Raw genomic sequence first — 21,912 nt, forward strand, 5'->3', positions numbered from 1 at the left:
AACAAGATATCTTGGGATAATCCATGAAGGGGTTAACCTGGCGGTGGCAGCACCAAAAATTAAGCAAAAACTGTGATGAGTCATTTTCTTTTTTAATTTTCGGATTTTAAATTCTGCTTAAACAGTACTAATGTTTCATCTTTTCTTAATGGTCTTCAGTAAAATTAAAAATTTTGAAATATGCTATGTGCTTTAAACCTTTTATTAAAAAAAAAAAAAAAAATTGCAAAAAACAATTTAGACATAAATCGAAATACAAATTCTTCTGTTACACTTTAACAAGCTGCAAGGTGCATCAACTTTCAAACATGTGCACGGGCATATATTTTTGCTTATTATATGTATATGATCAGAGCTTGAAGATGTCCTTGAAGGAATTAAAATTGGTGGCCCATCAAGCTTTCAGCTGCCAAACTCAATGCCAGAGCTCACTCAAACAATGCCAGAGTTGCACCAGGCAACACAGCGGCAATCTTTAGGGCAGAATGCGCTGGTTCCACAGGAGCTAGTTATTGTCAGTGACTCAATTGTCAGGAAAACGGGATATTATTGTGTAAAAAAGGATAGGTGGAATAGGACTAGGGTATGTCTGCCAGCAGCAAAAGTTGATGCCATTGTACATGTTGGCACTAATTACATTAAGTGTAGCAAGTACAGGTCAATGTTGAAAAAAACAGTCACAAGTTAGGATTAAATTTGAAAGTGTCTGCAATCCTGCCCACACACAAGTATATGATGAGAGCCTTGTCAATCAATTCAGCCCTGGAGAGATTGTGCAGGGCTCATGGGGTAGAATTTTTCACAGCATGTCTGTGCTTTTTAACAGGAGAGATTGCTTCTACAGGAATGGGATACACTTAAATAGAAAAGGTGCAAGAATATTTGCTTATGCTATCGAGGAAACATTAGGTGGGTTGGAAAACTGCTAGCTTTGGGAGGGGGATTCACAGACTAATAGATTAACAGTAGCCGCAGGCAGGTAGTCATGAAACAAGTAAATACATGGGCTGTGATAGAGTAACTAAGAGTAAGAACAGGTGCATGTATACAATATAAATTTGATGAATTTGAAGTGCTGGTTAAGACATCCAAGGTGGATTTTGTTGGGATATCAGAGACATGGTGTCACTCAGATATAAGGGATGGAGAATCGGAATTTGGGGAGTACAATGTGTACAGAAACGATAGAAAGGGAGGAGGGATTATGCTGTTAGTTAAGGAATACATAAAATCTAAAGAAGTGCACATCCAGTTGATATAGATAGATACTGCAATGTTGAGTCAGTTTGGTGTGACATAAGCACTGGGATTTTTTTTTTTTTTTTTGGTAGTTGTTGGCACATAGGCTTCTGTGGCCATAATGCACCTCCCAAGGTTTTTGCAGTACTTTGATCCAAGCCCGAGGCGGGAATTGAACCTGCGACCTTTGGGTTGCCAGGCAGGCACTTTACCCACCCGGCTAGCCCGGTCGGCATGCACTGGGAAAGCAAAAATGAGGGTAGGAGTTTGTAATAGGCCTGATGAGTACAATGAACAATGAATACAGAGAAATAGAGTGGGACAGTAAATCAAAGTGTCTTATAATGGGGGGGGGATTTTAAATCCCCAGATATAGACTGGAACTTGTGGATTGATCAGTCACATATTAGCAAGGCTTTTGTGGATTTACTGGGCGATTGTTTTCTGCAGCAGCATGTTAGAGAGGCAACAAGAGGGAGCAACATTCCTGATCTGATTATCACCAGTGATTATTCACACATTAAATATTTACTTGGAAAATTAAATGCACTAGGCATAATCCTTATGGGTTTTGATAATTAACTATATAATATCGGTGTAAATACACCATAGTTAACCCATAGATTTGAGCTACGATTGTAGCGTAGAAGGCATCGTTTTAATTGTATCTCATAATGTGGTTGCCTTCACAACAAGATAGCTACTATTGAATTACTTCAAATAAATAACGCTTCTCTAGTAGAGAAGACTACTGTTATTTATTTTCAGCAGTACCACCACCCAGACGATCGTTTCAAAGCTGTTTGGCTTCGTCATCAGTGGGCGGGCAGGTACCCAGGTAATACAACAAGCCATCTATGGTGTATTTACACCGACATTATATAGTTAATTATCAAAACCCATAAGGATTATGGCTAGTGCATTTAATTTTCCAAATACATTACCACCACACCCTTTTGGCATCTCTCATAATGTGGATATAACTTCGCAACTGAGATGGCTTGTTGTATTACCTGGGTACCTGCCCGCCCACTGATGACGAAGCCAAACAGCTTCGAAACGATCGTCTGGGTGGTGGTACTGCTGAAAATAAATAACAGTAGTCTTCTCTACTAGAGAAGCGTTATTTATTTGAAGTAATTCAATAGTAGCTATCTTGTTGTGAAGGCAACCACATTATGAGATACAATTAAAACGATGCCTTCTACGCTACAATCGTAGCTCAAATCTATGGGTTAACTATGGTGTATTTACACCGATATTATATAGTTAATTATCAAAACCCATAAGGATTATGCCTAGTGCATTTAATTTTCCAAATACATTACCACCACACCCTTTTGGCATCTCTCATAATGTGGATATAACTTCACAACTGAGATGGCTTGTTATATTACCTGGGTACCTGCCTGCCCACTGATGACGAAGCCAAACAGCTTCGAAATGATCGTCGGGGGGGGGGAGCCTGGTAGTCACTGAGTTTCCGAGAATGGGTAACAACAGTCTTCTCTACTGGGGAAGCGTTACCTATTGGAGGAATTTATGAGTTTTTGAGTGGTGTGAGTTGAAGAGTTACTGTCCCTTTCATTCTTCGACGACGTTTTTTTTCCTCTTCCACTCCTACTATTACTTTCCCTCTACCTTTTTACTTTTCTAAGTCTAATAGGGACAATGGTTTGAATAGATCTGGTCCAATGGGTTTTTTTCACATTAAATTCACAAACAGCTTCGAAACAATCGTCTGGGTGGTGGTACCGCTGAAAATAAATAACAGTAGTCTTCTCTACTAGAGAAGCGTTATTTATTTGAAGTAATTCAATAGTAGCTATCTTGTTGTGAAGGCAACCACATTATGAGATACAATTAAAACGATGCCTTCTACGCGACAATTGTAGCTCAAATCTATGGCTTAACTATGGTGTATTTACACCGATATTATATAATTAAATATTTACAGATAAAGGAACCCTAGGTGGCAGTGATCACAATGTACTGATGTGGGATTTACTTAAAGATGTAACTACCTTCAGGGGTAAAGGGAAGGATTTTTGTTTCTGTAAAGGTGACTATAGTGGTTTCAGAGATTTTTTAAATTCTATACAGTGGGACCAACTGATGATTTGACCAACAACAACAAAAGATGGAAGCTTTTCCACCAATCAACTACCCACTGGCTAAAGGCAAATTTCCGCACATCTATTCTAAAACTGTCTTTCCACAATTTGAATCTGTGCTCCCTCAGGTTCTTAATCTCAGCAAGAGGAAGAATCCCATCAGCATTCAGCTTGCTCAACCCATTCAAGGCTTTATACACCTCAATCAGATCACCTCGCAGCTGCCTGCTCTCCAGGCGCTGCAATTTGCAGAACTTAAGCCTTTCTCGATAAGAGCACCCCTTTGTTCCATTCACCAATCTTGTTGCCCTTCTTTGTACTCGTTATAGCAACTCTACATCCTTCCTAAAATGAGGTCCCAGATCTGTACACAGTACTCTAGGTGTGGCCTGACCATTGCCGTGTATAACGGAATAATCACCTCCTTGTCCGTGCTAGCAAAATTCCTATATATCATTGACAAGTCTCCATGACCTGCCCTGGAAGCCCCTCTGCACTGCTCAGCAAACATCATATTTGATTGCACAATTATCCCCAGGTCTTTTTCACTTTCTACTTCCGTGAGAGTAGTACCACACAGTTGGTACGTTTCTCATCGGTTATCGCTATCCATATGCAGTATTTTGCATTTGTCAATGTTAAACTTCAGCTTATCTAGATCCAGTTAGGGTGGCATACTGTCTTTACTGTCATTAACAACTCTGCCAACCTTTGTATCATCTGCAAACTTGGACATTAAACATGATATACTGTTAGCCCGAGAGTTTTTACTTTCCTTGTAATTATAATCAACCCATACTAATGCCCAGTTATCAATATCGTAATAGAACAACATCAAGCCTGAGTCGCGTAACTATTGCTAGTTGAAAGAATAAAGAGAATATTTTCATTGTAGCTAGGCGAAGTTTGTATCTCAGGGAACGCGAAAACCTCTCACTCTAACTAATTCCCCCCCCCCCCATATCGGATGAGAAGTAAGATAGAACTTCCCCGAAGACTATCATAGCACCCGAGCCAAAGGCCAGTACATCCACAGCATATGTCCAACATAGGATACATTGAGTTAGAGAGAATTTTATCTAGGGTTACATCTAGAATTGCATCAATTAATCTACAATGAAAGAATGCAGTAGGTCAAGCCCTCTTCGCCAACCAAAATACCCAAAAGGCTTTACAACCAGGGTAACAAAGCAGAAGTCTTGGGAGGTTAGCAAGAAGGAAAGCCGGCATGAGAATGTAGGTGGACGTTTTGTAGTTATTAAGGCCTCCAACACCACAGCGCCCAAATAAGTCAACCAGAGACAGAGCGATCCTTTTGGAAGCATGAGTCAAACTTGGATCATCTTGGGCAGGAAAATCGCGACTTCCAGTGCCAATTTTGCTCTAGAAGAGCAAAATTGGGAGCACAGAATATAAAAAGGGGCCAAAATGAGCCCAAAGGGGTGTCTCTGTCGCCACTGGTTCTGGTCAACATTGCTCCTATGTTCCTCGGAAGATGTTTAACACCATCAACATAGTTTCTGTCGGTTTGCCGCCACCATCGGCTCCTCACCCAAGCCTCTTCAGTAGCTGCCCGCACCATCCATCTCTGGCTGAAGAGCATTAGCAGAGGCATATGTTGCAAGAAAGCAAGCTTATGCAGCATCAGCCAAAAAAAAAAAAAAACACGCTCCCATTTCACCCCTCCATTCATTCCAAGTACCTGTCCAGCTCAGCCTTAATTTTATTTAGGCTATCAACTTCCACAACAAAGGATGGAAGTCTGTTCCACCAACCAACCACCCGCTGGCTAAAGGCAAACTTCCGCACATCTATCCTACATCTGTCTTTCCTCAATTTGAATTTATGCCCTCTGAAATGATTATTCTGAGCAAGAGGAAAAATTCCATCAGCATTGAGCATGCTCAAACCATTCAAGGCTTTATACACCTCAGATAGAATTGCGATGGCCAGAGAAAACTACAGTCCACTCCACTACAGAAGGAAGCCTTGTAACAGACTCCAGGACAAACCAATTTAACCTCGTAAGCAAACCATTCTTATGCGTGAATGAAAATGTGTGATACAGCCAATTTCACATTAAACTTAATGCTTCCTTTCTTATTCTCTTCTATATGTGGAAATTAGTACTAATTCAATAAGGTGTACCACAGTTTACGTTCTAGTATTGTTTAGAGGATGTTAGAGATAAGGGACAGGATTTGTTTCGAAAGATAAAATGTACAATCGCATGAAATCGCAAGACCATTGAATTTTGCAACTCTATGTCCTACTGTTAGCATATCTTTGCACTTAGAATTGATGCACACTTTACTCATTGTACTATTATTGTGTGAAAGTAGATTGTATACATGGCCTTTTTGTTTATAATAAATGTTATGTGTTATTTGCATGTCACATTCTCTCTGTCAACATCTTAAACCACGCAAGGGTAAACAAATAAAGAAAATGAATTTTTGTGGGATGAAAAGATGCTAAGCGATCTTTCCATTAAAAACACAATGCGATCTGCAGCTGCAGAGATCCGGGGCCCTTAAAACCCCTGATTTCCGAGGGCTCAAATTATTATCCTAACTGATTGCATAATTGAAGCAGGATAGACAATATAGCCGTACCCAAAAGAAAGGGGGGGGGCAACAATACCTTCATCAATATCATTGATAAATATACAAAACAACAATGGGCCCAGCACCAAACCCTGGGGAACTCTGCTAATAACATTTGTGCATGAAGAGAGGTGTCCATTGATTACCACTCTCTCACTCTGTCATCTGCCACTCAACCATCCCTTTATCCATTGTAGCATAATCATCATCACCAGCCATTTTCAATCCACTGCACAATGAAGGCCTCTCCAGCAACTTTCCAGTTCCTTCTGTTTTGTGAAATGGCCATCCATTTGCTACCCACAAACTCTTGAATTTCATCTGTCCCTCTCCGTCATTGTCTTCCAGGTTTTCTTCTAGCTCCTCTTGGGTACCATTCAGTTATTTTCTTAGTCCATCTGTCATCTTGTCTTTGCGCAATGTGTCCTGCCCAAGACCATTTTAGTTCTTTAGTTTTGATAAGAATGTCCTTTACTTGAGTTTGCTGCCTAATCCATGTGTTTCTCTTTTTATCTAACAGCCTGATTCCCAATATAATTCGTTCCATTCTTCGCTGTGTAGTTCTCAGCTTCTCTTCCATTCTTTTGGTGAGTGCTCAAGTTTCACTTCCATAAGTCATGGTGTGTAGTATACATTTCAGACAAATTGGGATATTGCTCCTCAGTATGTGACTGTATTTCCTGAATGCTATCCATGCAAAATTTATTCTTCTCTTGACTTCCAGCCATTTACCATTTTTACAGCTAAGGACTTGTCCCAGATAAGTATATGACTGCACCTTTTCAATTACTGCTCCTTCAATCATTATATCCTTTTCTGTGGCATACTTGTTCATCATTACTTTTGTTTTAGCTATATTCATCTTGAGTCTAAAATCATCACTAACTGTGCATAACTGATTAAGATTTTCCTCTAATTCTTTGGGATCATGGCTTATGACTACATTGTCATCTACAAATCAAATGGTTTAGGTACTCTCCATTCACATCAACTCCTTTCTGCGACCAGTCTAATCTTCTGAAAGCTTCCTCAAGAGCAGCAGTAAACTTCGGAGATATTGTTGCTCCTTGTTGAACTCCTTTCCCAATTTTAAATTTGCTACTGTCTTTGTCTAGTCTAATAAAGGAGGTAGTGTTCTCATATATTTTCTTCAAAATCATAATATATGGGGTATCTATGCCTTGTCTTTCCAGTGCCTGAAACATTGCCTTATGCTGTATGGAGTCAAATGCCTTTTCATAATCCACAAATACCAAGCATAATGGTGTTTTATATTCATTTGTTTTCTTCATTAGCTGTGTTATTACATGAAGGTAATCCATAGTTGAGAATCCTGTCCTAAAGCCAACTTGCTCTTTCGGTTGATTCTCATCAAGTATTCTTTCTAATCTGTTAGTAATGACTCTTGTGAACAACTTGTAGAAGTTGGATAACAAGCTAATTAGTCTATAATTTCCAATTTATCTCCTTTCTTATGCAGCAAAACTATGATTGCATTATTTCACTCATTAGGCATCACTTTTTCTAATGCATTTTGTGAAGAGTCTTGCCAGTTTTTGTGTCATGTCTCTTCCTCCCAATTTTAACAACTCTACAGTAACTTCATCTTCCCCCGGGGCTTTCTGATTCTTCATTTTCTTCAACGCACATTCTACCTCATCAGGAAGGATATCGGGTATGTTGTATGTGTTACTAATTTGCGATCCATCATCGCCACTGCTGGCATCATCCCCTTGCTCCTTGTATAATTATCTATAGTAGTCTTCTGCTATTTGAATTATGCCTTCACTGCTGTTTATAAGTACACCATCGCTATTCTTCAGTTTCAGTATCATTTGTCTTACTGTATTACTGCTCATAGCTGCTGATTTAAGTCCTTTGTTTTCCCTTAATGCTTGTTCTACTTTTATTGTGTTAAATCTTCTTATGTCCTCTGAGTCTCTTTCTAATGGCTTTGCATAACTCAGTATACTCAATTTTCTCCTTGTCAGTGTTTATCTTGCTCTTCATTTGTCGTCTTCGGTTCATCACGACACGTGTTTCTTGACTAATTTTTTCTTCTTTAGATTTCTTTTTACCAATATGTTTCTTGGGCTTTATCACTTTCAGAAAGTTGTAATATTCCTCGTCGATATTTTGGTCCTGAACAGTCTGCAGAAACTCAAATTTGTTCTTAAGTTCAAGTACATACTGCTTTTTCTCCTCTTCTGTTATTTCAAAGACCGTATTATTTACTCAAGTCAGTTTTTTCCTTTCTTTTCTTACTATCCATTGTAGCAACTTACCCTTAATGCCATAACTCTCCAATTTGTACAGCAGTCTTCCATGTGCTACAGTATCAAAAGCTTTCCTGAAATCCAAGTATATGATATCAAAATTATTTTTGGCATTCAGTTCCTTTGTGACCACATCATAGTATCCAATGTTGTGGTCTTACTACGATGTGACCACATCATAGTAAGGGTAGCGTCCCGCAGAACGCTACGAAAGTCGGATTTTATGTAAGCCGGAATTTCCTCCATGCTTGTGCAGCACTCACAACTGTGCTGGCTGAATTGATTGAATCAAAAAAGAAATGTTCTATGAAACTAAGAAATGTAAATAGAATTATTTATTGTATTTATTAAATTTTTTATCTCATGCACAGGAAAAATTACAAAAGTGTGCAATTAAAAAAATTTTTTTTAAATTATACAATTACAAAAAAGGGGAGATGGGCATAACGTTAGCAAGTTTTACCTCTCGAGCATCATTGCCAGAATCGACGTCTTCAGGTGATAAGTACGCCGCTGCGGAGATTTAGAAGGGGCCGGCCGCTCAACCTTATGAAAGAACATATTAATGGAAGACTGGATGATGTTTTTTTTCTTCTTTTCATCGTAGATTTCTTTGTAGCAAGCAAGTAAGAATATCATTCACCCCTCTGTTCACTTTTAAGAATTGTTCGCTGTCAGAATCCATCTTCTCAAACCTCCCAATTGCCGATCCAATTGCACGAAATGCCATTGCCATCTCTCTGGTGATGAAGCGTCTCAGCTCTTCATTTGGTTCATCTTGAGCTTCATCAGCATTTTCTTCTTTCACTATTGCTGCCTGCAAGTCAATAAGTTCTTCATTAGATAATTCCTTCTCTTCTTCCTCTATTAACTCCTCCATGTCTTTGGCATCAACCTCCAACTGAAGTAGCTCTGCAACCTTTACAATCTTATCTGTAACCTCTTCATATGATTCGTCTTTTTCAAATCCTTCGAAGCCTTTTACATGCCGTGGGCTAATTTTATTTCATGTGCCATTTAAACAACTTTTAGTAATTTCCTCCTAGGCCTTATTAATGTTTAAGATGGCGTGGTAAATATTGTAAGATTTCCAAAAGTCTCTGAACGTAAAATTTTTCTCATCTACTGCAGACAATGCCTGAGCAAATGTGCGTAAATAGAATTGGAAATAACACTCTGATCCATAGGTTGGATGAGTGAAGTCGTGTTTGGCAGAAGAAATACGACTCTCACGTTCGAATTGAAATCATCTAGATGCATAGGATGTCCAGGAGCATTATCTAATAGAAGCAAAATCTTGAAAGGAACGTCATTGTCTTTACAATATTTTTCAACCTCGGCAATAAAGCAGCATTTAAACCAATCCTCAAAGAGAGAGAGATATTGTTATCCAAGCTCTCTGATCGATCAGAAATGCACGGGTAGTGTGGCTTTATTGATGCCCTTAAATGAACGAGGATTTCCAGAATGGTACACAAGCAGTGGATTTAATCTGTAATCTCCAGCTGCATTAGCCCCAAGCAAGAGTGTGGCCCTATCTTTTGATGCCCTGAAACCCGACATTGTATTTTCCTCTTTCGCAATGTATGTTCAATCCGGCATTTTTTTTCCAATACAGAGCAGTCTTGTCAATGTTAAAATTTGCTGCGTTGAATAGCCGCCTTCATCAATAATTTTTTGCAACACTTCACAAAATTTCTCTGCAGCTGCAGAATCAGCATTGGCAACTTGACCGCATATGTTGTGGAAGCCAGCACAATGCTTGATTGAACCTATTAAACTACCCCTTGCTTGCCACAAACTTGGGTTGGTTAGGTTGGTTGGCCGTACTTATCCTTAATATCTTTATAAATACTTGTTGCTTTTGCTTGAATGGTCATTAGACTCAGGGGCACTTGCTTCTGAATCTGATTTTCCATCCATATTATTAACACCTGTTCCATCTTCGATATAGCAACTGAATGCTGTTTTGTGATCGCTGTTGATCTTAAGTGCATTGATCCTTTGACAGGTTCTTTTATACGCACACTGTTACTTAAAATAGGATTCACTGTTGAAGCAGAGAGATCTAATTCCGTGCAATAGATGACAAACTTTGTCATGCTTCATCTTCATTTCTAAATCAATTTTGTTTCATTAATTAATCTGGGCAAGAGAGATTCTTCCTCTTGCCCAGATTATGAACCTAAGGGGGCATAGATTCAAACTGAGGAAAGACAGTTGTAGAATAGATGTGCAGAAATTTGCCTTTAGCCAGCAGGTAGTTGATTGCTGGAACAAAGTTCCATCTGTTGTTGTGGAAGTTGATAGCTTAAATAAATTCAAGGCAGAACTAGACAAACATTTGGAATGAAGATCAGTGAAATGGGAAGGGTTTTTGTTTTTTTTTTTTCCGTTGATGCTGTATAAGCCTTCTTTCTTGCATCATATGCCTCTACTAATGCTAATATGCTATATATCATAAAAAAGTTTTTAAAAAAACCCATATTATACATAGTTGATCCTAATGGTTACTTCCACTTTAAGGTTTTCTTCATTTTATTTTTAAATATTTTTTTTTGCTGAAAATTCAAAAAACCAAACAAACCCATTAATGGCATAAAATAGATGAAACAATCTTTTCCATTTTTCAGTTTAAATGACTGTTAAATGTGCAAAATTTCAAATGTATGCACATATTTTGGATTATTATGTTATTAACAGTTTTATAATACAAATAATACAAAAAATTAAAAAATATATATATTAAATACTATTTTTTGTTTCAATTTTTTTCAAAATTTATGTCAAATTTGGCACACTGTGAAGCATGCAACTTCTGAATATTATAAATGCTGCTAATTCTCTATGGCAAATGAATAGTCCTTCCCTTTTTGAATAATAATAACAACACATTTACTATTATTCAAAAATGACAGCAAATATTTCAAACAAATTTAATCAATCAAAAATAGCAAATATTTCAAAAATACCTTATGGATGACCATTAAAACCACTGCCATCTCATGCAGATAGGTTATTTTAATAGATCACATGGAAGAAACAAAAATCCAATCTTCAGTGTCAATAACTATCAGGTTCCCATACTAGTGCTACTACATGTTGAAAATAGAACAAACGTGGTGGCAAAATGATTCTTACAAAAATGTGTAAGAATCATTTATAATCATTCTGTATCAATGATTATTTCATCCAGCATCTACTTGAAACCACAGAGTGAAATATATAAATAATCATAGAAATAATATTATCTAGGATTTAATACCAGAATAAACAATAACAATTATATTACCACCATAGTATAACCAATACATGCCCTTCTGTTATTTACTTATTACAAGGTGTGGCAATTAAATAACGAGACTATTGCAATCAAATAAATATAATAAAATATTTTGTACCTTACAAATTATCCTCTTCAAAATAATTGCCTTGAGCTTGCACACACTGTTCCATATGTTTCTTCCAAGCAGAGAAACATTTCTGAAAGTCGCATTTCTGTAAGCAGTTTTTTTGAATGTAAGACAGTTTTCTAAATGTCTTCAATGGGTTCCCTAAGCCACTTTTCAGTTTAGGGAAGAGAAAAAAGTCAAAAGGGAATATGTCTGACAAGTAGGGTGGGATTTGTTTTCTGGCCACTGGTGAGCAGAGAGAGTGTGTTGTATGCTGGTGCATTGTCTTGATGGAGCATCCAACCATCATTTCAAAATTCAGATCTCTTCCTTTGAATTTTTTCACCCAGCCTTGTCAGAACTTCAAAGCAGTATGTCTGATTCATCATGATTTGGTGGGAGGTATTCGGGCATAATAATATCCTTTAATATCGAAGAAAACAAGAAGCATGGTTTTCATTTTTGATTGGCATTCTTGCTTTTTTGGTCTGGGGGATTGTTTTATCATCCATTGCATTGACTGTCTTTTAGTTTCTGGGTCATAGTGTTCCAGTATGACCCAGAAACAGCAGTCAACTTTCGTCACAAGTAATTACGGCACTCAAAGTCTGGATCTTCAACATGGAATCTTCTTCTTTGATCTTCATCCAAAATTTCTGGCACCGTCTTGGCACATACTTATCTCAGTTTCTAAAATTTCAGTTAAAATTTAACTGTTTTTTTTTTTTTTTTTGTCCATATTGAGTTTTGATGCAACCAATCTAATGCTTAAACGATGCTCACTTCTAATCAATGTCCTTACGCAGTCCACATTTTAATCAGTTTTCATGGATACTGTATGGCCTTCTTTCACTGTCTTCCACATTCTGTTCCTTCTAAAAAACTTTATGCCATTCAAACACGTGAGCTCTTGACATAGTATCTTCCCCATGAAATTGATGCAACAACTCATAACTTTCAGTTGGTGTTTTCATTAGTTTTGTTAAAAATACGAGGTTGATTAGTTGTTTGATTCCTTTGTCTGCTATTTTTCTGGCAAACTGCAAAAACTCAAGGTAATGAAAACCTGTCTCTCTGCAAAGTAGATATACACATTGGGATATAACTTAAATATGACTTGGCAGGCAAGTAGGGAAAGGTTCAAGGTCAACTGCTGTGCCTTTGTTTCATAGGTGGTGTTGGTGTGTAGTTGCTGTGCGTGCAGTCTCGTTATTTAATAGCCACATCTTGTATATTCCTTTTATTCACATATTATTCAGATTCACTTAAGTAAATTATTAATATTACCTTCTGCAAGCAGTCTTTTCAATTCTTCAATTTCTTTCTGAAACTTCCTTAAAAGTGCATCCTTAGGATCTTCATTGATGCGAGCTTTATTTTTGATATTTTTAGCACGATTTGCATATCGTAGAGTGCTAATTGTCTCATCATAGTTATATTCAGCTGGTCCTATATTTGCACACTAAAAAAAGAATGTGCATATTAAAATAAAGTACTTGTTTTGTAAAGAGAAAAATACACAAAGCAACATCTCACAAATGATGACACTAAACATAATAAAGATAATCTGCACATATTAGTATTTCTGATTAATAGTAATTTTAATTTAGATGAATGTGCTTCAGAACCACTTTGGAATGATAATCAGAATCCTGAATCAATGAACCTAAATCTACCAATGAATACGCTCTGAAGCAAGCAAGATGCATCACAACATCTGATATCTTATATATTTAACTCCAGGCTCACATCTGGTGAGTATGGGCTTGGCACACCCAGGGTCCTAAGCTGAATATCATCGTTCTTCTCTTTCTTGGTGATTCCCTTCTACTTCTCTCTCTCTCTCTTCCTTAGGATAACTCGGGAATTTTTTTTTTGGCTGGCGTAGCATAAACCTCAGGCTTCCTTGCACCATATAGCTAATAATAATAAATAATAATAATACTTGGTATAAAATGATGCAAAAAAAAAAGATCCATGCTGCAACTGCTGCAATCCACTGTATTAGATATAGGGTTTAAGGGTTTTGAAGACTTATCTTTTGCTTATTTTGATAGTATAGTGCACACTGCTTTTATAGGTGATATATTTGTTGCTTTCTGTTAACTATGCCCCATACTGCACTACTGTAAAAAATAAATAGCACAGTATTTCCCAAATTCAACATTATATTGTTTTATAACAGGCTGACAGTATTATCAAAATATATTCTATATTTAGGCATCTAAATATTCAGAACTGTAATGAAAATTCTGATATGGATAATTCTGAATGAACATGATCTGATGTGATTAAAAAATAGTGGCCTAAGTCACTATTTTCTAATCACTCTTGAAAGTTACTACTCACTCTTGAAAGTTACTGAAAGTAACTGATTTGTGCTTGATTGGTAAGAAATATAAAAGGAGAGGCCTGAGACCTTGACATAATAGATAATTAAATTATAATTAAAACAGAAAAAATGGCTTTATTTAAAAAAAAGCATTTAGCAAATGCAGCCCTTGGAAGTTTCTTGAAGGTATATCAGCTTTTCAATTTATTTAATTCTTTTTCTTTTATTTAACTTTAATTTGATCTTCTTGCAATTTAATGCTGCTAATGTAAGACATTTGGGAAACAATCTCAATTTATGCATGGCATGGAGGAACTAGGGCTGAAGAGTATAGTAATAGCCATATAGTGCAAGGAGACCACAGGCTTTGGCTACACTGGCCAAAAAAAAAACAAAAAAAAACAAGCATATAAGACAATACAAATCATTTACTTCCCTCCTCACATTGTAACTATCCAGTTGACCTCTGAATTTATTTAAACTATCAGCCTCAACTACTTGCGAAGGCAATCTGTTCCAGCAATAATGACTCGCATGTTAAAAGAAAACTTCCTACAATCTAGTCTAAATCTCTTCCTCTGTAATTTGAATTAATTTTTGAATTAATAGTAATTTTAATGCTTTAAAATTACTTATATTTGAGTTCTAGAATACCCAAAATTTCCACCTTCATTCATTTTACCCTTCTCAGTGTCTTATAAACCTCAATCAAGTCACCTCTGAGGTGCCTGGTTCCAAGCTCTGTAGCCCACATAATCTGAGTCTTTCTTCATATAGTTCCCCTTTTGCCAATTTCACCATGTGAGTTACCCATCTTTGACCCCTTTCAAGAAGCTCAATATCTTTTTTCAGATGAGGTCTCCATATCTGAACACAGTATTCCAACCCTGGTCTTAATTAACTATGGCTTCCATATGTCTAGAGGATAATGTTAGATAAATCATTGATAGGATACCAAGGGCTTTCCTGGCTGAATGTTTACACTAATCAGAAAACTTCATTTCTGCCCATATTATAATTCCCAGATCTCCTTTCTTTCTCTACTATTTTTAATTCAACCCTACCAAGTGTATAATTTGTTTTGGGGTTGCTATTCCCCAAGTATAAGGCCTTGCATTTTGTAGCATTAAAACATAGTTGCCACTTTTCTGATCATTCTAGCAGCCCGTTCAAGTCAACCTGAAGGAGTGCTGCTTGGTACTGATCATTAACTACTCTACCAATTTTTACGTTGTCTGCAAATTTTGCCATTAAGCCTTCTGTCCCATCGTCAATGCGATTTATGAAAATAAGCAACAACAGTGGTCCAAGAAATGATCTTCGGAGACCCCACTTCTGACTTTACATCAATTTGAAAGATGCTGCCTTCTGGAGGTGGGTGGTGATTAAATGGATTGTGATTGGGTTAGTGGATATTTTTCAGATTGGTGTAATGGATATTCTAAAATGGACTGCTGGGTGGCTGCAGAGCAGAAGCCTTGCAGCCACCTGGCAATCCATCTTAGAATTTTTCCATCACAATATGTTCCAGCTTATCCAGTAACTCTCTCATGAGGGACTGAGTCTTTTTTTTTTTTTATGAAAACCCCAAACACGAGAGGTATTAGAACCTATAGTACTTAGTACTGTGCATGGGTTCGAAGTTGAGAAAATGAAAGAAGACATTTGTTGACATTAGATTTGAACTTCTGTAGACTGCAATTTTCAAAAAATACATTAAGCAAGTTTTCTATTCTTAGTATATTCAAAATCTAGTTTGGACTGATTAATAACTGCTTTACAATTGTTGCTCTGGTGTAGGCGGAAAATAAAAGTGAAGAATTGGAAACAAGCCAATTACAATATGCAACATTCTTCTCTTGAACAGCCATAGCACATTTATTGCAAAACCAAAGTTTAGATAAAGGACGAGACTTTAAGGTGGAATGTGGAATAAAGGATTTCATTCCTACAAGAATAATTTCACTGACACGAACCGAGCAAATGTTGACTTCAGAAGTTTTGAAACAGTAATCCGACCAAGTAAAAGAAGGTAAGAAATCCTGCAGGTCATCCCATTTTGCATTCTTGTAATGCCAAACAACAGGATGATGGGAATAGCCATGACATAAAATTAGAGAAAAAACAATCAACAAGTTGAGATCTGAGGTGCCTAAAGGACCAATCACTTCGACTGTGTACTTAGAAGGGTTGTTTGCCAGAAAAAGATCAAGTGTGTTGGCTGTATGGTTAGGATTGTCCGGTAGTCTGGTAGGTAAATGAACAATCTGTGTTAGGTCATTAGTAATTGCAAAAGCCTCAGCATCTTGACCAGCTGGGTTTGAATGACTAGAAAACAGAAGCCAGCTGGAGTTGTGAACATTAAAATCACCAAGAAAAATTACCTCACTGTTAGGAAAGTTTGGCTGGAGAAAGTCAAGCTCCAAAGAGAGAAAGTCAAAGAGTTCCAAGTGATTAGTGGAGCTGGGAGAATGGTAGAGACAACAGATGAATTTAGCATTAGCATAGGCAAATGATACAAGAAAGCAAACTTATATAGCATTGCCAAAAAAAAAAAAAAAAAAAAAAGGAAAGGAAAAAAAAAAAAAAAACCTCATTTCACCCATCCACTCGGTCCAAATGTTTGTCAAGTTCTGCCTTGAATCTATTTAAGCTATCAACTTCTACAATGACAGTTGGAAGTTTGTTCCAGCAATCAACCACCCACTGGCTAAAGGCAACCTTCTGCACATCTGTCCTACAACTGTCTTTCCTCAATTTGCATTTATGCCCTCTTAGGCGATTATTCTGAGCAAGAGGAAAAGTTATATCAGCATTGAGCATGCTCAAACCATTCAAGGCTTTATACAGCTGTATCAGATCACCTAGCAGGAGCATAGTGTCCAGAGACACTGAAATTTGCAAAACTTAAGCCTTTCTTCGTAAGAGCTACCTTTTGTTCCATTCACCAATCTTGTTTCCCTTCTCTATACCGTTCCAGCAGCTCTACATCCTTCTTAAAATGAGGCCTCCAGACCTGTATACAGTACACAAGGTGTGGCCTGACCATTGCCTTATACAAGGGGATAATCACCTCCTTTTCCCTACTAGAAAAATTCCTGTATATTACTGACAAGACACCATGACAAACCGTCTGCACTGCTCAGAAAATTTCATATCTGCCTGCACAATTACCCCTAGGTCCTTTTCATTCTCTACCATTGCCAGTGTAGTACCATAGAGTTTATACGTTACTCTGGGATTACTGCTTCCCATAAGTAGTACTTTACATTTGTCAATGTTAAACTTCATTTGCCACCTCTCAGCCTATCTGCTCAACTTTTCTAGATCCTGTTTCAGCAGCGTACTGTCATTAGTGTCATTAACAACCCTGCCAACCTTTGTATCATCTGCCAACTTGGACATTAAGCCTGATATACCGTCATCAATATCATTAAAAAAAATAGAGAAAACAACAATGGACACAACACTGAACCTGGGGGACTCCATTAATAACATTAGTCCACAAAGAGCAGTGTCCATTGATTACCACTCTCTGTCTTCTTCCACTAAACCATCCCTTTATCCATAGCAGCAATTTGCCTCCAATGCCACACTGCTCCAATTTGTGCAGCAGCCTTCCATGTGCAACGGTATCAAAGGCTTTTCTAAGATCCAAATATATGATATCAAAGTTATTCTTTGCATCCAGTTCCTTTGTGACTACATCATAGTATCCAATCAAATTAGTCAGACAAGACTTCCTCTTAAAAAACCCATGCTGTGTCCAAGCTATAACTGAAGTCTTGTCTAGATGATCCTGCAATGCTTCTTTAACCAGTGCCTCCATTAATTTCCCTGGAACAAAAGTTAAACTAACAGGCCAGTAATTACTTTTGTCACACTTTGATCCTCCTTTGTGAATTGGGGTGACATTTGCACATCTCCAGTCCATGGGTACCTCCTCTTAGTCCAAGGAAGCTCTCATAATTATGGCTAAGGGTTTGCTTGCTTACTTTGCTGCCTCATTTAATATAACTGGATAGATCCCACTACCCCAGTTGCCTTTCTTATGTTTATCTTGAACAATTCCTCCACTTTACTCAGTTATTAGAAGATTATCTAGCTTACTGCCAGAGTTGAACACACCTCTGGCATTCCCCTCCCTGAATAACTCCTCATGTGTGAATGTAGATGCAAAATACTCATTTAGTTTGTTAGCTACCTGAGTAGGATCATCAACAGTTCAACCATTGATATCAAGTGGACCAATCTGATTCCTTCCCTTTCTTCTAGACTTTACACAAGTAAAGAAATCTTTGCTGTTTTTCTTTGCATCCTTTGCCAAAGATTTCTCATAATCTGACTTTACCTGCCTAATGCCTGCCTAACCTCCTTGGTGACTTGGTTACAAACCTTATATCTATCATAGGCTTCTGTGTCACCTGTTAATTTATATGTATCCCATTCATTTTTCTTCTCTGCCACATCTCATTAGTTCATCTGACATCCATTTAGGCCTTAAACGTGAAAAATATTTCTCAGGTGGCATAAAAAGCCTAGTAGCTTCCAAGATTAATTCTTTGAATGCTTCCCATTTTGAATTTGCTGTTGGTAACATCATCAGTTGGTCCCACCACATAGAATTTAAATACTCTCTCAGACCACTGTGGCGCCTCTGTAGCCAGGTGGCCAGGAACAGCAGTGTGTAGCACACGCTTCTTGATTAGACCGGCGTTCGAGCCCATGACCACCAAATACAGAAAGGTCAGAGAAGGACCAGTGCATATCCCAGGAGCAATATGGCCTTAGTTGCTAATGCTCCTAAAAACAAAAAAAAAAAAAAAAAAAACCCAAATCAGATCACCGTAGTCACCTTTACAAAAGCAAAAACCCTTCCCTTTATCCCTGATGGTAGCTACCTCTTTGAGTAAATCCCACTTCAGCACACTGTGATCACTGCCACCTAGTGGTTCCTTTATCTGCAGATTCTTAATGTATGAAGAATCACTACTGATAATCAGATGAAGAGTATTACTCCCTCTAGTTTCCTCCCGAACATGCTGCTGTAGAAAACAATTATCCAATAAATCCACAAAAGCCTTGCTAGTGTGTGAGTGACCAACCTACAAATTCCAGTCAATATCTGGGAAATTAAAATCCCCCATTATAAGACACTGATTTACTGGCCCACTCTATTTCTCTGTACAATTGTTTATTACACTCATGAGACTCATTAGGCCTATAAAACACTCCTACTCTCAATTTTGCTTTCCCAGTGCTTATGTCGCACCAAACTGACTTGACAATGCACAGTCCACCCATGTCGATTGGCTGTACTTCCTTGGATTTTATGTGTTTCTTAACTAATAGCATAATAGTACAGGAAGGATAGCCTGTCCTGTCTATCCTTTCTGTACACATTGTACTCCCCAAATTCCATTTCTGCCATCATTATATCTTTGTGACACCATGTCTCTGATATCTCAACAATATCTGCCTTTGATGTTTTGACCAACACTTGAAAATTAATCAAATCTATTTACCAAACTCCTAGCATTAGTGTATACGCAAGTATACATGCACCTATTCCTATTCTTAGCTACCCTAACACAGCCCATGCGTTTACTTGTTCCACAATGACTCCCAGCAGTCTCTGAAATCCCCTGCACCTTGTTTTCCAGGCTGCTGCTGATTCCAATAGAAGCAGTGTAAGAATCACTTTCATACTGTTAATCTATTAGGCCTTGTATCCTCCCCCACAAGCTAGCAGTTTTCCAACTCATTTAACAATGCTTCGATAGCATCAGCAAGCCAGAGAAGATCGGAAAGGGGAGATTCCAAATTTCTAAGTCACTGACTAGGAATATTGGAATGGACATATATACCACCTTTGAGGCAAAAGGAATTATATAGTGAATAATTTGGGCAACTGAGATTTGCAGTTGTTGAATCAATTGATAACTGAGATTCTGTCAGAAAAAGTATGTGGGGTTTGACAGACTGCAAGTGGAAATGGACATCATTGAGATCAGAACTGAGACCATGTATATTTGTGAAATGAACTAGGAAGTGTTTGGGAGATTTAGATCTTTTTGCAGATAAGTTTGCTCTATTAGTTCGAGAATTTATGGTCATATTTATAATGGAAATTGCACTACCCCTTTATCATTATCATATGTTTCCGTTAAAGAATCAATTTTGAATGCCTTTGTGATATTTTTCTAAGGCACATTTCTAGAAGTCACAACCATAAAACAATAAAAACAATTTGCATTTTTTGGTTTAATGGACTTTTCTGTTGGTTCATCTAATTATAAACGGGTAATAAACTCAATCTTATTGCATTTGCTATAATACCGATAACTGCAATTGTATGGGTTTTTATGCTATTATGGTGAAATGTGTTCCCTTCACTGTAATCTTCAATCATATAAAAAAACATAAATAAATTTTCAGAATCTTCTCTTCATTCCTATTTACTTACTACAATGGTGAAGGGAAAGGGACCAAGAGAAAGTGCAAGTGCTGGCAGTGCTAGAAAACCAAACAAAATTGATTTAGAAATGAAGATGAAAATGAAGTAAGAAGCAGAATAAAGTTTGTCTTCTATTGAACAGAATTAGGTCTCGCTGCTTCAACAGTGAATACTATTTTAAAGGACAGTGGCCGTATAAAAGAACATATCAAAGGATCAACACACATAAGATCAACGGTGATCACAAAACAACGTTCAGGTGCTATATGGAAGATCAAACAGCTGTTAATAATATGGATGGATAATCAGATTCAGAAGAAAGTGCCCCTGAGTCTAATTACCATTCAAGCAAAAGCAAGAAGTATTTATAATGATATTAAGGATAAGTACAGTGAATTCCAACCCAATTTCGTGGCAAGCAACGGGTGGTTTAATAGGTTCAAGCATCATGCTGTTTTCAACAATGTAAAAGTATGTGGTGAAGTCGCCAGTGCCGATTCTGCAGCTGCAGAGAAATTTTGTGATGTGTTGGAAAAATTTATTGATGAAGCAGCTATTCAACGCAGCAAATTTTTAAGGTTGACGAAACTACTCTGTATTGGAAAAAAAAAAAAAAATTGCCGGATCAAACATGCATTGCCAAAGAGGAAAATACAATTCCAGGTTTCAAGGCATCAAAAGATAGGGCCATGCTCTTACTTTGGGCTAATGCAGCTGGAGATTACAGATTAAAACCACTGCTTGTGTATCATTCTGGAAATCCTCATGCATTTAAGGACATCAATAAAGCCACCCTACTCCTGCATTTCCGATCGAACCAGAGAGCATGGATAACAATATCTCTTTGAGGATTAGTTTAAATGCTGATTTATTCCAGAGTTCGAAAAATATTGTAAAGACAATGACGTTCCTTTCAAGATTTTGCTTCTATTAGATAATGCTCCTGGACATCCTACACATCTAGATGATTTCAATTCGAACGTGAGAGTCATATTTCTTCTGCCAAACACGACTTCACTCATCCAACCTATGGATCAGGGTGTTGTTTCCAATTTAAAAGCATACTATTTACGCACAACATTTGCTCAGGCATTGTCTGCAGTAGATGATGAGAAAAATTTCACATTCAGAGACTTTTGGAAATCTTACGATATTTACCCCGCAATCTTAAACATTAATAAGGACTGGGCGGAAATTACTAAAAGTTGTTTAAATGGCACATGGAAGAAAATATGCACATGGCATGTAAAAGGCTTCGAAAGACTTCAAAAAGACAAATCATATGAAGAGATTACAGATAAGATTGTAAAAGTTGCAGAGCTACTTCAGTTGGAGGTTGATGCCAAAGATGTGGAGGAGTTAATAGAGGAAGAAGAGAAGGAATTATCTAAAGAAGAACTTACTGACTTGCAGGCAGCGATAATGAAAGAAGAGAATGCTGACGAAGCTCAAAATGAGAAGCCGAGACGCTTCATCACTGAAGAGATGGCAATGGC

At 37.4% G+C, this 21,912-nt stretch overlaps 1 protein-coding gene across 1 annotated transcript in view; it reads right to left on the reverse strand.

Moving 5' to 3' along the window:
• Klp64D (kinesin-like protein 64D) overlaps positions 1-21,912 on the reverse strand; it is a 169,284-nt gene that overhangs the window by 64,004 nt on the left and 83,368 nt on the right. Inside the window, exon 9 of the mRNA XM_090383588.1 lies at positions 12,915-13,089. Within this exon, the coding sequence (XP_090239714.1) occupies positions 12,915-13,089 (175 nt within the window). The remainder of the gene's footprint in view (positions 1-12,914; positions 13,090-21,912) is intronic.

This window comes from Mastigoproctus giganteus, chromosome 10 (genome assembly GCF_048544385.1).
Source record: "Mastigoproctus giganteus isolate SK-2022 chromosome 10, ASM4854438v1, whole genome shotgun sequence".
Lineage (NCBI taxonomy): Eukaryota > Metazoa > Arthropoda > Arachnida > Uropygi > Thelyphonidae > Mastigoproctus > Mastigoproctus giganteus.